At 36.9% G+C, this 16,212-nt stretch overlaps 1 protein-coding gene across 6 annotated transcripts in view; it reads left to right on the top strand.

Annotated features, from left to right (window-relative positions):
- diaph2 (diaphanous-related formin 2) overlaps positions 1-16,212 on the top strand; it is a 406,507-nt gene that overhangs the window by 16,500 nt on the left and 373,795 nt on the right. For all 6 annotated transcript variants that reach the window (XM_024283228.2, XM_036214087.1, XM_036214089.1 and 3 more), the window contains one exon: positions 11,774-11,878. In XM_024283228.2, coding sequence (XP_024138996.1) covers positions 11,774-11,878 — 105 coding nt within the window. The remainder of the gene's footprint in view (positions 1-11,773; positions 11,879-16,212) is intronic.

Genomic DNA, 16,212 nt, shown 5'->3' with positions numbered 1-16,212 from the left:
TCTGTAAAGATTACAGAAATTAATTGTTTAGAATTTGGCTATGTGTGGCTTTCTGGAAAGCTAAAATTGTTTATGTTCAGACACACCCTGTGATTATTACTCTTTTTCTGTTAGCCCACAAACCGACCCTGACCCTATATCAGAGAAGAAAACAGTTATGTGCTCCTCGCAAGAAAAAGTTTGGGGACCCCTGGTTTAGTCCAAACTTTAGTTTGTTTGTTTTTGTTAGTGAGTATTCTTTCTTCTACTGTATTGCTGTAAGTAGAAGGTGTGATTCTGTACAAACCACAGGTAAACCAGGTTTGTTTTGAAGAAATTCTGGAGGGAAATGGAGGAAGTGATGCAGACTATCTAGAGATGTGAGAGTGATGATTGGTGAGGACTTGTTATAGGATGCAGAAGAGGTGGTAAAGTGGCATTCAGAAAAGGACCGCAGGGGGACATCTTTCTTAAGTTTGTTTGAGAAGAATGGAGATCCCTTTGTAATCTGAACGTGGGTACTTCCTTCTCAAAATCTAATTTAGCAGAGATGAATGTTCTGGTGCTGCAGTACATGGTTAAGATCTGTGTGCTGTAGGCGTGACAGAAGGGTTCAAGGTGTAGGTTCCAAGCTTCTTCTTGTTTGCTGTGATGATTGACAGACGGGGTAGACTTAAATCTTCATGGAATATGATGTTTGCAGATGAAATTGTCATCTGTAGAGAGAGTGGGCAGCAGGGAGTGGCAGATCTACAGTGGTGGCTCTTGAAAGAAAAGTAATGAAGGTTAGTTAGAGCGTTTTCAAACTTCCTTTTAAGCATTGTTTTCAAGTTTCTTGTGGTTTGTGACAAAATTTAATTTGTTAAAAGTTTGCATTGGGTGGTCAGCCTTTAAAACGCTATCACAAACATTTGTCCTTATACCAGTTTATAACAGTTTCTAAAAAGCATAAACAACAAGTTTTATAATTGAGTCCTCTTTGAAGACTTGTGTATTGGATTTGATAACCTAAATAGCTTTTTACTATAGTTAGCATCTCATTTAACTCCATCAAAGTTGGGGGCAAAAATCTTGAATGTTTATCAGCGACCATTAACAAAATTTGCTCTTCACTTTTTCTTCGTTTTTTTCTTTCATTTAGAACAAAGGAAAATCAATTCAAAAAGATTTGAATTTGTGGTTATGGCAGTTTTATTGTGATGAGTAATGTTGAGATGTAATAGGATTATTTTTAAACAGTTTCTTTCTACAATATGCTCTTAGTTTAGACTTTGCCCAAAACCATGAGGAGTAAACACAATTCCAAGTTGGTACTAAATTTCTAGCAGATTTTTCCTCATTAAGTCGATACCAATGACGTTGACCAACCTATCATAGATTTGTGATTAGTTTTTAAACCCATGTGTTTCTGTAGCAAGCAGTCTAGTAGTCCTACTCCAGTTTAATTTCCTCTCAAAAAATAAACTAAGCTTCTTGTCCTCCTATGATGTCTCCATCATTTTTCTTTAACACTAAAGAGGTTGCTGTACATGCCATGTTGCGCAAAGAATAATTTAATTCAAATTCAAGCATTTGTATATTACATGGTATTTATTTTAACCCTAAAACAATTTAGCGACACCCAATCAACACATGCTGTTTGACCTACTGTGACCCCATATTTACACTGGTCTGTCTGCGTTGCAGCTCCGTTGCGTTGCAGCTCCGTTGCGTTGCGTGGGAAGTCTCCGTCAGTTAGTTGTGTCTCTGTTCCGTCCTCCCTTCCCTGGCTCCCAGAGCCAGTGTCGAGTAGTTTGTCCTGCTCTCTTCACTTATCTAAAACAAGCAATCCGGCCCTGTACCCTCTCCTTCTTAACTAAATGAATGTTTTGTGTCACAAATTATGTTTTGTTGTTGTACGTCCAAAATTAAATGTTGGACATTCGTGGTGAAAATGAACGTTGATGTTATCTGTGGTAGTGTGAGTCATCGCGTAGGCACGTCACCTTAAATACAAAGCAATCTTTTATAAAGTTTTTTTTTTTTTCAGTACATTTTAAGAGTTTATTTTGTAACCTAGACCTGTTTCATGTTTCTCCGGCTTTTTGCTGCATCAACTGAATTGAAATAGAACTCCCGTGTAAATCTTGCGCTACGTTGCAGACGGACGGACGTTAGGCGCAGACATGACGGAGGCGATTCTTCATGCGTTTTTGTGTCAACTCTTCTGTGTAAATCAGCCATAACATCCGCAGCTGATGCCACTTATTGGTGTTGCTTAATTGCGCAAACAGTTGAAGAGTTATGGTAGTCGAAAGAATGTAAACACTGGAGTTAAAGGTTCAACGCTAATCCAAATACCAAATTCCCATGTCTTGATCACACAGAAACTTGTAAGTCTTATGAGTTATCACCATACTTGCCAACATTTTTTTTTACATTGAAAACATTAAAGATAACAGAGGTTTTTTCATCAATCTGAGATTCTACATAGCAACAGCAGCTTTGGGATGCTTTAATTGTTAAAACATAAAAAACAAAAAGTTTTTTTGCTTTCTTTAGTGTTCTTAATTCTATGTTTACTCACAACACAGGTGAGTTCATAGTTGATGCTAGCATGGATCAGGCTGGTGTGGTTTCTCCCTCTGTCAGTTGTAGCATGGGATGTGTTTTCTGTACCAAGCAAAGGCAATTGATGGTACCAAATAGCTTCAAGTATTCTGCTGGTTTGACATTTTTAGAAATCAAAACGATAGCTTGCATTCTACAGAGTTATAGGTGTAGACGGCTGGGCCTTACAGCACACATGCCTCTATATCAGTCAAATCTAGTTGTACTGTATGTATTACTAAGAGAAGGAACAGTGTAGGCATATGTAACCTTTTTCAGAAAGCAATGAAGAAGCTCACAATTCTAGTTATGGAGGCAAAAAAGCCTGTTTGTCATTGAGTATTTTTGCCTTACATTAAAATATGTTATGCATTGTCTCCTATTTTGGCCAAACATCATTAAACAACATCTTCAAATGTGTGAGGTATGCAGATATTTTTGCATTGTAATGTTATTTTGTGTGCAGTACCATGAATACTGCGCTGAGCAAGCCCTTTTGTGTGTCCTAAGCTTGATTTAGCATGTTATTCACAGCTGCAGAGCACCACCATTATCTACTCATTTGCAATGGCTATCTTTTTCCAAAAAATATATGGGCACCCCAGTGCATTCAGTGAACACTCCATATGCTAATGGCTACTATTATTTACCAATCTCTGGAGAGTAGTTAAACCACTGTTGTTCTTTGGAAACATGGTTATTATTATTGAACATGGCTTTTTAGTCTTTAATTAATGAAGTTTGAAGCGGGTATGCTCTTTTTTTTCCTATTCATATTTTAAACCATTTATACTTTGGATATTTAGCAATAGATTTTACCCAAAGTAACTTTAAAATACATTACTGTTCAACACTATCGGTGGGTTAAGTGTCTTGGCTAAAGACACAATAACTTCAAAGACTTGGATGTGACCAACCAAGTGGTAGAAACTTAATCAACTCAGCGAGATAAAGCCACCTTTTTTTCCCACTACTAGTTATATTTAGAGTTCACAACATTTTCTGTTTTTACTTCAGCACCATGAGAGTAAACTAAACCCAGGCTGCCAGTTCTGCACACCAGTATAATTGGACAAACTGGAAGCAATTATCTTGTTTCTGTTTTTGCATGAACAGATGACTTTTCTTTTTTTTGTTGGTGAACCTCCTTTCACAGGAAACGTATACCAATGCGGGTCAATGTCATTCCTACATCATTGGAGAAAACAGAAGTGGTTGACAAATGTTCTGGTGAATTCTGACTACTTAGGATTAACGTAGGTCTACATATTGTAGTGGTGGATGATGGCATGATTAAATACTAGATACTCATGATGGAGTACTGATGGTGTAATCTAACATGGTGCTTTGTTTGGGTTTGTCTTAAAGCTTTAGCTTGAGTCACTGATAATTTTTCTCCTGTAGAAGCTACAAACTTTCAATTTGTGAGAGTTGTTTTTGTAAACTGCTATAAAAAATGCTGCAAATTTTGTCTTGTTGATCTTTGTTTACTCTGTTCACAAGGCAACTTGGTGTCACATGGGAATGATGTCACACTTATTACGCAGCAGATATTGCAGAGGAAATGCAAGCAAAGCCAAGCTATAATTGCCCAACTGTGCCTGGATTACCTAACCTGAAGTGTACCCCACAGTATTTAATATCTTCTGCAGAATTTTGTTTACAAAATGTTTTCAAGATTAGTATATAAATAGAAAGTGTACTCAGACTTCATTATAATTTAGGTCTTTATGAAGTAGAACTCCACATATCACCGTGACATATGGGTGTTTCACATTTGTTTTCTGTCAAACTATGGGGTCAGTGTCCTGTCACACCTTTGACTCTTGTTTTCATCCTTGTGTGGCGCAGCATTGAACTCCAACAAAAAGCTTTCAGCCCATGTCTTTGAAGTCAAGAGCTGAATTACTCTGGATTCATTACACAGGTTGTGTGTACTTTTGTGCAAAAATATTTTTGAGACACCAAGTGTGTGCGGTGTGGTATTTACTTTTGCCTTTTTCTTATACAATAGTGGTTACTGGTTGGGCCAGAGATATGTGATCAGTGCTCCTGGTTTTCATCAGGTCCTTTTCAGTGTTTTCTTGGCTGGGCACTCATCCCTGTCAGTCAGTTCACCTCTCAATTACTATGTTTGTGCTCACAGCAGCGTGACATTAAACTCAGGCTTCAATTTGCTCAGTGACAGATGACACAGAAGGCATGTCTGCTGGTCTGACATTTGACAGGCATTGATACTTTGGTTGGGAGGGGTAATTACGGTAATAAAATCAAACAAAAAATGTATTTACTTATGTACTTTTGCTGCCACTACTATTTATTTTCTTAGACATTAAACTTTTCTAAATAGTGTTGTGATGGGTCCCTTTGTGTGATGCTTCTCTTCAGCATCTCCCCATTTTTGTTGTTTCTCCTATTTTACCTTTTTTTCATAGATCTTAGTTATTTTCTTTGTTTTAATGCCCATTCTGCCACATGTGGTTGTTATGGTGTTACATGTTGTAGTCTTAGATATCTAGCAGTCTTCAAATGAAAGGCTGACCCATGCCACATTAGTAAGACCACCCACTGGGTCTTAATGGCCATAAAAAAAGTGTTTTTTTCTTCATTCCTGTGATGTGTACGTCTGATCCTAAATAGCACACAGTCTATTACTGAAAGACCATCAAAGGGATCATCAAAAGTATAGGGTGAAATGGTTGGTGGCTGGGAACAGGACATCTGTGCTTTGTAGAATTTTTGAAGCTGTGAGAGCAGTAGTATGTTTATGAAATAAATGTGTGTTAATTAGTTTTAGCACTGCTGATGTAGTATGGACAATTTATTTTACCAAAGGATTTCTCACAAATTGTCATGTCATATCGGTGTAATTGAGTCTTTTAGTGAGATTTTTAAACCAATTGCAAGTAATGGAGTTGTAGAAGAGTCATTGTGGATTGTGATGTCAGTGGAGAAACTCCTGACTGAAGTTACACTTTCAACTAAAGCTGGATTCTAGAGAAGTTTGACTTTTTTTTAAGTGAAACAGAGGCTCCAATGTAAAGTGGAAAAAAGAAGTCACTTCTTTGACAAGTCTCAAGATTGCTATGACAAAAATAACCAACACAGATTCCTCATTTAGATGCTGCTAAAACATCAATGGACATTATATTATTACCCTGATGATACTTTATTCATTATTGATGCACATTCAGATGCAAAGGGTAGAGTATAATTCATGGACAGTGCATTTTAAATGAGACAATTAGCTTCAGTAATAGGTGATTAAATGTTATTTAATGCAGCATTTTAGCTGTGTTAATGTTTCTTTAACCTAGCTATTATTCTTCAAATAAATCATTTTAGCAAAAAACTGATTATTACTGTGATTTTCAAGAAAAACAACAACCTTACATGTCAAAAATCAGTTTGTAGTTGACATGGAAATTATTTGTAGTCAGATTTATGACCTGTGTACACAGCTGATGTGAGCATTGTCTAGTACTGTATCTACTAGCTCTGTGTGTATGTAGAGTTAAAATCTGTATTTTTAAGACATTACCAACTAGGGCTGCACAATGAGGAAAACTTGTGATGTGTGATAATGCTGATCAATATTATGATGATATGACTTACAATACATGAACAAATAGCAAAACATAAAACAACTAATACATTATTTCCATTTCACTGCAAAAGTAAAAAAATCAACATATACTTTATACTGCATATACATTATACAGCAAGTTATCTCCATGGGAGACAGGAAAGAACTAGTGTGGCGGGGAAACACGCCAAAGAACAGTGCCTACCTTTTTGGTAGTACTGGACAAACTCATATGGACAACAATTAAGAACAATGTAGAGAATGGGTGTTTGGGCCTTTTGAAAAACATACCATACTAATGTTTTGTCTATGCATCTGTGTAGACATTTGTGGTAACCATTTATTGCGGCTCATGAGGTCTTTTGAGATACGTGTAGTGCCCAAGTCAGTATCAATGAATTTTCAACTTTTTTGTCTTTTCCCAACCTATGTAACTATAAACATATTGATGAAAGAACTGTTTTTTCGGTATAGTTTAGCACTGTGCAAGCTCACAGTCTGCCCGTTTCCCCCCCTCTCCATGTGTAAAACAAGGACACCCTCTCTGGCTCTGTCTCTTGCATCAGCTGCCTCGCCTGCTACTTGCAAGATCAAAAATGAGTGAGCTAGAGACGCACACCAGGCGGTTTTATCTCAGAAAAAAAACAAAACATCATAGCTGTAAACGAACCTTACTTGTAACAATTCATAGATTTATTTATTTTTGGAAAACAGTTTATTGGCCTGGAAAAACAAATTCCAAGCAGAATTTAAAATCCACAATTTAAGACAGCACTGTAAAGACAGCAGTTTGAATAGTGTGATAAATTGTGTTGCCTGCTGTGACTGCGAAATCTTAAAAGTCTCTTGCCCCAAACTAATCAATGTGCAGAACACATACACCATGCTGTGCTTTATGACAGGAAAGATGAGTAGAAGAGTGATACTGCTGAAGCAGTGGCATGTCATATCGCAAAATGAAAGGTTAGTCATTCAATCAATGATTTCATGTTGACTGCATGTTTCTTCATCATCTCTATACTCTTTTTATTACTAGTCCAGTACTGATTACAGGCTTATATTCTTATATAACGGGTGCTTCCAGTTTATTTTGTGCAGGATTATTCATGTACAGTTGTCTACTAACAAAAGTAGTGTTTGACATTTGGGACTCGGGCTATAAGTTAATAGAGAAGATACTATGGCTGCTTTGCTATAGGGAATCTTTATGTTCTATGTTTTAGTGATTAGTGATTGCCTGCAGCTTACTAGAAGAGCATTCTCTCTGGATGACTAAATAACCTCAGCTTGGTCTTCTCAATGTGGAGGAGTAGCAACTCTTCTAAGTTCCTCTCAAATGAGCGAGCAGGTGATCCAGGAAATGCTAAATTGATCAAATCTCTCAGCTGACCTGGAAATGCCCTAGTATCCTCTGGAAGAAGTGGCTGGGAAGAGGGTGTTCTGAACTTTCTTACTGAGACGGCTGCCACTGTGACCCAAACCTTGGAAAGGCAGAAGATAACAAGTGGATAAATGTAGTGCTGGTACTTATCTTACTGTCAAATATTTCATGTTTATCCTTCATGGAATTCTGATTCTGAGAACAATGACTTTACTCAGTGCGTGTCTTACCTGTAACCTGTCCACCCATCCATTTTATATACACACCATGTCCCGGTGCACAGTTGCCCAGTGGTTAGCACTCTTACCTCATAACAAGCAGGCCCCTGGTTCAAGTCCCGGCTGGGGGATCTGGAACAGAGCCACCAACTGGTTACCTTTCTGTGTGGAGTTTGCATGTTCTCCCTGTGTATGCATTGGTTTTATCCAAGGGTTACGGCTTCTTCCCACTGTCCAAAAACATGCCTCAAGGTTACTCCAAATTGTCCCTAGGTATGAATGCAAGTTTTTATGGGTGTGTGACTGTGACCCTGTGACAGACTGGCGACCTGTCCAGGTGTACCCAGCTTTCGTCCACAAGTGGCCAGGTTAGGCCCCGCCCCCCCTTGACCCTGAAAGCGACAAAACAAATTTAATGGATGGATCGTATCCTGTTCAGATTCACGCCACTATTGGTACAACTTAGACAGTTGGCCAGACAGAGATATAACCACACACACTCACATCCACACCAAGTGTAAATGTCTTTGTCTCTGCTCTGCGTTGTGTTACTTTTAAGATGTGCTGCACCAGGAAGCCACGTGACACCGGAGGAATTTCATCGGAAGAGTCTCCATTTATTCTATTTTTAACAAATATGGCGTCAGCATGTGCCGGTCTCTAAAAACTAAAACATACAAATTTCAAATTAACAGAAAAATTAAATATAAAGAAAAATATACCCGCCATACTCACCTCTTCCAAATTAAGAAAAGAGCAAAAGGGAAGGGGGAGGGCGGAGCATTAACTTATATTTGGGATCTGAAGGACCCTATTAGCATGCAACCCAATTTCCAGGTGTAAAATAAAAAAAAAAAAAGTGTAATTACACCATACACTGTGAACCTGTTACATTAGGGGCTATTAATAGTCACCAACTAACTTATCTGGTATGTCTTTGGACTGTTGAAAGAAGTCGAAGTTCTGGGAGAGGACCAATGCATGCACTTGAAAATCATAAAAACTCCATACAGAAAGGACCTGGGCAGGATTTGAACCAATGTCTTTGCGTTGTGAGGCAAGAGTGCTAATCAGTGCAGTCCTTTCTAAACTTTATTAGATTAGATCTTACAGATCCAGTTACATCTTTACTGTTAAGCAACTGATATGTCTTTTGTTAATGAGAACACTCAATTGGCCAAATCACAATTTAAAAAGTAATAGTGGAAACAGTAATAATAAATAGATCAACCCAACATCAAGTAAAAAAAAAAAACTGTTGCAGCTGTCCTTTTTCTTATGAGTTTGACTTTATTCAATGAGATTCATACTTACGCATACGTACACATGTTAGCTGTTTTAGCTCCTCCTAATCCCTACTCCAGTTCTTAAATTTCAAAGAAATTGTCTTTTCAGACAAAGTATTCACAAGTACATGACATTATCAACTTTAAAGTCCCACTCCAACCATACTTTTTATTATTTTAAAATAATTCATAGTTGCCTTTTAATTACGAATATGCAGTTTTTAGCAAAATCAATAAAACCTGTGTTGTTTTTTAAGACCTAGTTTTTGCATAGTGCCAGGAGTTCATTAGAAATTTGCCTCGAGTTGGAAACAGGACTGTTGGTCTGGAAGTGAGCTCTGCTAATTTCCAATCAGCACTTTTTTACACATGCACGAAAAAAAAAGACGAGCAACATTAGGGATACTCAGTCGCACAGTATGGAGCCAGACACCAGCTCAGATGGGAAAAATTAAGACCTTAATTAATATTTTAGTGCATTAATAAAACACTTAAAAGTACAAAAAAAGTTGATTTTGTATATTATCGGCCCTTTAACCAAAATTATTAGCTTGTCTTACTTGTTGTTTTTAGTTTTCCTTGTCGATGCTTGTTTTGAATTTTGCTGCCACTGTAACTTTATGATGATTGCTGGCTTAAACTGTGAAACCAAAACCCCAAAGTCATTTTTGACCATTTCCCGCAACCAAACTGAATGCCAAAATATTCTGCTGTCACAGCCTAATCAGACTGCATGAAAATTCAGATAGCACAGTCTTCTGCAGAGCCCTGGTATTTTTCTGATGCGAAAGAGCTGCTCTCTTTGAGCTTGTCCTGAGGCTGCTCATCACTGAGTGAAACACCTGTTAACTTGTACTTTATCTGCATTCTAAATCAAACCTGCATGTAGTAGACACACATTTAGAACTAAATATGTTAAACGAAGCTGTTAGCTTAAATATGAATATAGCAATTGCGCTCCCACTAAGATTTAAAAATGCTTACCAGAGCTCGCTTGATCAGCATGAGACAACAAACTTCAGCACTTTTTTTTTGGCAAGTCCACTGACATCAGCAGAAACTTAAATCTCTACATTTCAGCTACACCAGCATTCTACTCCTGTCCTCACATGCTTTTGATGTTGCCTGTGAGGGTATAATTAATAAAAAGCATTAATCATTTTGTAGGCTGAACGTGGAGGGCTCCCTTAAGTTTGGCTGCTCGCAAGCATCCCGCAGGTTCAATACCCACTTGCCTCCCCATCCCCCTCTCTCCGCCAACCTCTCTACCCTCCACAAGATCCTTGCTCTTCTGCATTTTGCCTCTTTAACTGAATGCCAATTAAGCACATAAATTAGCAGGGTTCAAAGATTAATTAGAAAAAACCTGCTGGTTTCCCTGGGGGAGAGGCAAAGTTTCGGTTGCATTTCTCTCTCCGCGTTCCACAAGAGGTGTTAATGGATTTTTGGCTCAAAGGGTATATAGTAGAGGAAATGTAGCTGAAGGAACTCAGGTCAGAGTTTTCCTGGATGGGATTCCTGCCCATGCTTTCACTGGCAGATGAAGCAAAACAGCTTGAAACTCATTATTTCAGATTCTAATTTCCCTTCCGATCAAAAGTTATTAGATCCTAAAGGGAAATCAAAGTTTTAAACGATTATGCTCGATAAAGATTATAGCATCATGACAAAAGTTTTATTTCGGTGGTTGAATCAGATGCAGAACAACACGATTTGAGTGCCTTCCCACCAGATGGCAGCATGCTTCCACATCTTCAGTCTCACTTTTTCCAAAACCCTGAGGAGGACTTTTAGTTCTTTCTCTCTTTATTCTAGTCATCTCTTTGTGAGAGAGTGCCTCTGATAAACATCCTCCTCCATTCTAATCATCATGTCATTCCCTAGCTTTTAGTGCTATGTCCGGCCTTCACTCTATCCCCTGATGTCTCTCACATGAAAGACCTCTTTGTGATGCTGAATTAAAGTAGCATGAAGATAACACTCCCAATAACACACAGATACTTCCTATCCAGCCTATCAGATGTGATTGCCTGGCCTCAATAGAGACAGTGTTGTTTGATTTTGCTCTCTCTGAGTTGAGGGTGTCATGTGCATTTTTTTTTTGTAATATATCGGTGGAGCCTTGCTATTTCATTTCAAGGACTAATTATGACTACAATTATATTGTTCTGCTGTACCCTGTGTCCTTTAGAAAGACATTGTTTGATATTAATTCAAGCAAAGCACTGGATCTCAAATCAGAGGATTGTTGCTGAAAAACATGAATGTTGATTTACCGTGTTGTAAAACAAGAAATTTTTCTAAATGCTACATTCTAAAATACTTTTGAGACAAGGTTTGATTGCATTTTAAAATTCTTAGCTTGTTGTTCAAGTAGGTTTTAAGCTATGTACACAGCGGGCATGTGATATTTGTTCAAGAACATGCTCAAACTGCGTTCTTGAATGTGTGTTTATCATATGTTGTTCACACTGAACTGTCGCTGCCCGATACTAGCTGATGTCCAACTCCTGCAGTTGGTGTAATATGTTGAATCTCTCGAATCTTGCTCTAGCCTTTTTCTTTTACAGTTAACGTTAACACACACATTAACGTAGAGTTTTTATTGAAAGTGGAAATTCCAAGCGGTCCTTGAAATGTATTTTTCAGCTTCCTCTCTGTTGTATGGCTTTCTGAATTTAAAGTGCTCCTCAATCTCCAACCTAAAACTGCATATGCCTGGTTCTGTTTTCAGGAGGACATGAACCTGAATGAGGAACGCAAAGCTCCTCTGCGTGGAAAGGACCTGAGCACCAAGCGCGAAATGGTTGTCCAGTACATCTCAGCCACTGCAAAATCTGTAAGTGAGAAAACAAATATGATTTTTTTTGTTTTTTACTCATTAAAGATGAGATATTTTTTAATAAGTTAGTGATTTGGTTGTTTGAAAGAATAATTTTTTACTCATCTCCATAATGAATGTAACCTAATACTCTGCTTCACGGCTTGCTTTGTCATCCATACTTGCTCACGCTTTTTCCACCATTTTTTTTCCCCTCACTCTTTGTGCTTCAGGCACAACAACTTTGATTGCAATGTTGATTATTTTCTTCACTGTTCCCTTCGTTGTCCCACATGCATCGGATTTCAGTTGTAGTCATTCACTGGGTATGTGAGTGACTAAGTGGTTGCCAGTATTTGTCCAGTCATATATGTGCATGGCACTTTTGGTGTTTACACTTGCATGTGAATTTTGCTCAGTGGTGATGGTGTCTCAGTATTAGGTTATCAAAAACAAAAGTCTTTTTAAGGTGCAAATATGGAGTTTTGGGCAGATGTGTCTACAGCGTTTGGATGTGTTACTAATGTGACTAAAAACAAATATTGAAACTGAAAAATTATATGACTTCCTGAGACAAAATTATTCACTTTTTTATAAAAAAGGACTGAAAGTTCTTGGGCATCAATTCTTTTACAAAAAAAAAAGAAAAAAATCAAAACATCTAAGAGCTAAATTTGCTTTTAAAAGCAACAGTTTAGTAATGTGGCAGGATTAGTTAAAATTGAGTTTTAGAAAGTCCATACAAAAAAAACATCTTGTTTTAATCAACCCTCTCTAAAAGAAGCATGTACAAGTAGTTTGACACAACTTGTATAACCGCTATGAGAGAAAATATTTGTCTAAATAATTTCCAGATTTTGTCGTTTATGATGGATAATATTAGAAAGGAATAAGGAAAAAACTGAAAAACATTATTTCCTTAAAGGAAAAAATGAGAACATGTTTTTAGCATGTTCTCGTGGCAAATTAAGCTTAAAATTTCATTTTTAAGTATTTCTTTATTAAAATCGTTATGATTTAAAAGTAGGTTAAAAAAATGCAGTTTGTAGTTTCTGCATCACAGATACAAGCTTTTTTTCAAACATGAGGTAACAAATCCTCCACGCCACTTCATTCGGATGCATCCACTTGCAGACAAATAGATCCATGAACGTCTTCGTTTTCTTCATCTGAGCTAGCATTTGGCTCAAAATTGTGTGGCTGGATAGCTCTGATATTGTTCGCAGTTTTTTTTTGCCCGACTAATGTTAGGCTGGTGGTATGAGACGCTGTTAACTAGCAGGAGAGTGTGAACAGATGGATCATGGGAAATGGGTTGGGCTTCTGTGGCAACGATCCAACAATGCCCACAACTCAGGAGCATTTTTTTTTTTTTTTTTGAGAAACTGAGTTCTAGAAAATGACACAGATTTTGTGATTTTTGTTAAAAACGACAATCATAATTAAAAGACCAGTAGGAACGCATGAGCAATATATCAAAAGAGGATCGGAGTGGGACTTTAATTGTGACAGCTTTGCTTTAAAAACCTCCAAAGTTTACATTAATGGTCATTGTGATTTTTATTTTTTTATGTAATTACATAAACATCATGTTTTTTTTTTAGACAATTCGGTTTTTTGTCATTGGATAGGTTTAATTTAAATATTAAAAGCTTCCATGTAGACAGTTTGGGGATTAATTCATCAATCTGAGATGAATTTGTTTATTTTGAACATTGTTCAGACAATTTTTGCCTGGCAATATTCACACAATTTGGCATGAAAAGAAGAAAAAAAAACGAGTTTCTTTTAATTCTTTTTATTTCCAAACATGTTAGCTCCCCTTTTGACATCATCATTTATTACCTTCCTCATTGTTATGCTAATTAACTGGCATTATTGATAATGATGATTATCTGAGATGATTGAATTCCTCACTAGGCCCATTATGCCTTGTGAACACAGATATTTTATTCAAATGAATAATGTAATCTCTGCCGTGAAAGGACAGAGGACAAAATGTGATGTCTGTCTGCACCCTGTTATCACATTTAATAGGGCTGATGGAGGGGGGGTTGGTTGAATGTCAGTGATGAAGTAGTTCATGGAGAGTCCGACAAGTGCGCTTTCAGTTACAACACAGAGCTGCTGCCCATCAATTAGTAAGTTCTCATACTAAGAATACATAATCTTAATATTTTATTTCTCAATCTAATAATTTGGTGTACATTTGCATTTGAGTATGACAATGTCCCACAGTGACAAATTTCCTTTTCTGCAAGAAATACTTAAATCATAACTGATGTATTTACGTCCAAAGTCTATTTCTTTGAGAACATTTCTGGGTCTCATTCCGCGATTGCTTGACCTTTTTAATGTATATATTCTTGAAAATCATTTGTTTATGCAAATGCTTAGGCAACCTGTCCTGTCATGCAGTGAAGGGATCATACATGCAGGGCTTAAAGTAATATGCACTTTAATTAAATCTGAATGTTTATGAATATGGGTAATGTTTCTTACCAACAAGGGGGTTCTCTTTTTCGCTTTGGTGTTTTTGTACTAAGTGTGACCTTTCCAAATGCATACAAAATTTTTAATACACCAAAAACAAATTACTTTGATATATTGTGTTTTTAATGCTATTAAATGATATTGAAAAGGCAACACACGTTATAAGATAATTAGCTTTTTTCAATGGATAGTCTTTGCACAAATATTTCCAATTCATTTTCATGAGTTTTAATTAAGTGTTAACTTGATATTTTGAGAAAGTCTTAAAACCTTAAGGTTTGTGTTCAGATTTGTCTGCATTTCATCTATAGTAAAGGAAAAATATATAGATTTGACCCCCTGGCGGTTCTGTATGTGTACCAGCTTGTGTCAAAGACATCATCCGTCTATTCAGTTATTGGTAAATTTATTTTAGCAATAAAAAATTTATTTTTATTTTGGATTTCAGTTTGTTGGCATGTATTGAAGAAACCCGTCCACATAATCAGTCAATCAATCATATTACTGTCTTTGGGTATTTGCAGTAAATGTGGTGGGATGCAGTGTGCCCCTAGGACTGTTTTGCTGTTTAAACTATCAATTTCTTTTACAATTTTCCTAAATCTGCTTCTTAAAAATAAACGGCGAGATACAAAATATAGTGTTAGAGAAAATGTAGCCATCAGTATTGAAAGAAAATTAGAAAAATATAGATAAAAACTTGTACCTTTTCACCTGTTTTGACTGGTCTCTAACCTAGTTAGGCTGCAGTGACACAAATATTTCACGTACTTTGAGAGTCCATCACACAATGATCAATTGTCTTTTGTTTTCTTCCAGAATTTACTTCGGTGTCTTCTCTTTAAATATTCCCAATGTTCTGGTTGTCATGCTGCTCTGCTTTCACAACTGTGGCCGCTCATATTCTTCATTTTCTGCTTTGCTTTTAAACTTGTCTTTATTTGGTTTGTATTCACCATGCTCTAAAAATTGTGTGGCATGCAACCCATTAACACCAAGATGATGTTTTACTAATAAGACTAAAACTTGTTCATTTTGAACTTGGCCTTACTTGTTTAGGAAAGTAGTGATTAGAAGTTCCTGTAAAGGGGATTGCTCTGTGTCAATAATTATTAAATATTTTTTTACACCTTCCTGTCTAAATGCAAACTTTTAGTTAACTACACTGAATGATAACAATGTAGAATTTTGTTAATACGGATATTGTTCTTTATACATCTGGATCCTAAGCATTCAGTGTCGCTCAATTGCCAGGAAAACGATTTCTCATCAACAGTTCTCAAACTTAAGATGGTGTCTGTTTTTTTTTTTTTTTTGGAAAAGCTGCTTAAAAACAAGTTTCAAACATTGTGGTGTAAAAAATGAACAAAGTTTTATTACTGCTAACAGCTTTTCCAAATAATCTTGGGACCTTACTCCCAAGCAAACCAGTTGAGTTTTGCCAGATTCCATCCGATTAATGGGAATAAAGTGGATCAGATTCCACGAATAATGGGTCTTTTGGTAACTGTGATCCCTCTGGTGCTGTCCACCATCAGTGTCCACTGTCCTACCATGCAGAGTTGTGTTACAGCACCTGTAATTCAGACTGGAATATTGTATTGGTGCTGTGAGAGTAAGCCGTGATGGAACTTGTGGGCATTAGGAGTAAACACCACTATAGTAGTGTGTTAGCTGCGTCTTGGCATTGACAGTAAAAATAATTTAAGTGGAGCCAGAGCTGGGTGTGTTTGGTCCAACTGGTGTAGTAAGAGTATGCCCTATAATTTCAAGACAATGCTAGTTGTTTTTTCATGGTAACATGTTCCTTTTACTGAAGCACAAGAGGTGGTAGATTAAAAATACATTTTATGGTTGTT

The sequence above is a fragment of the Oryzias melastigma genome, linkage group LG10 (genome assembly GCF_002922805.2).
Source record: "Oryzias melastigma strain HK-1 linkage group LG10, ASM292280v2, whole genome shotgun sequence".
NCBI classification, from domain to species: Eukaryota; Metazoa; Chordata; class Actinopteri; order Beloniformes; family Adrianichthyidae; genus Oryzias; species Oryzias melastigma.
Note: the sequence above shows the minus strand (reverse complement) of the source record. Positions and strands in the feature narration are given on the sequence as shown.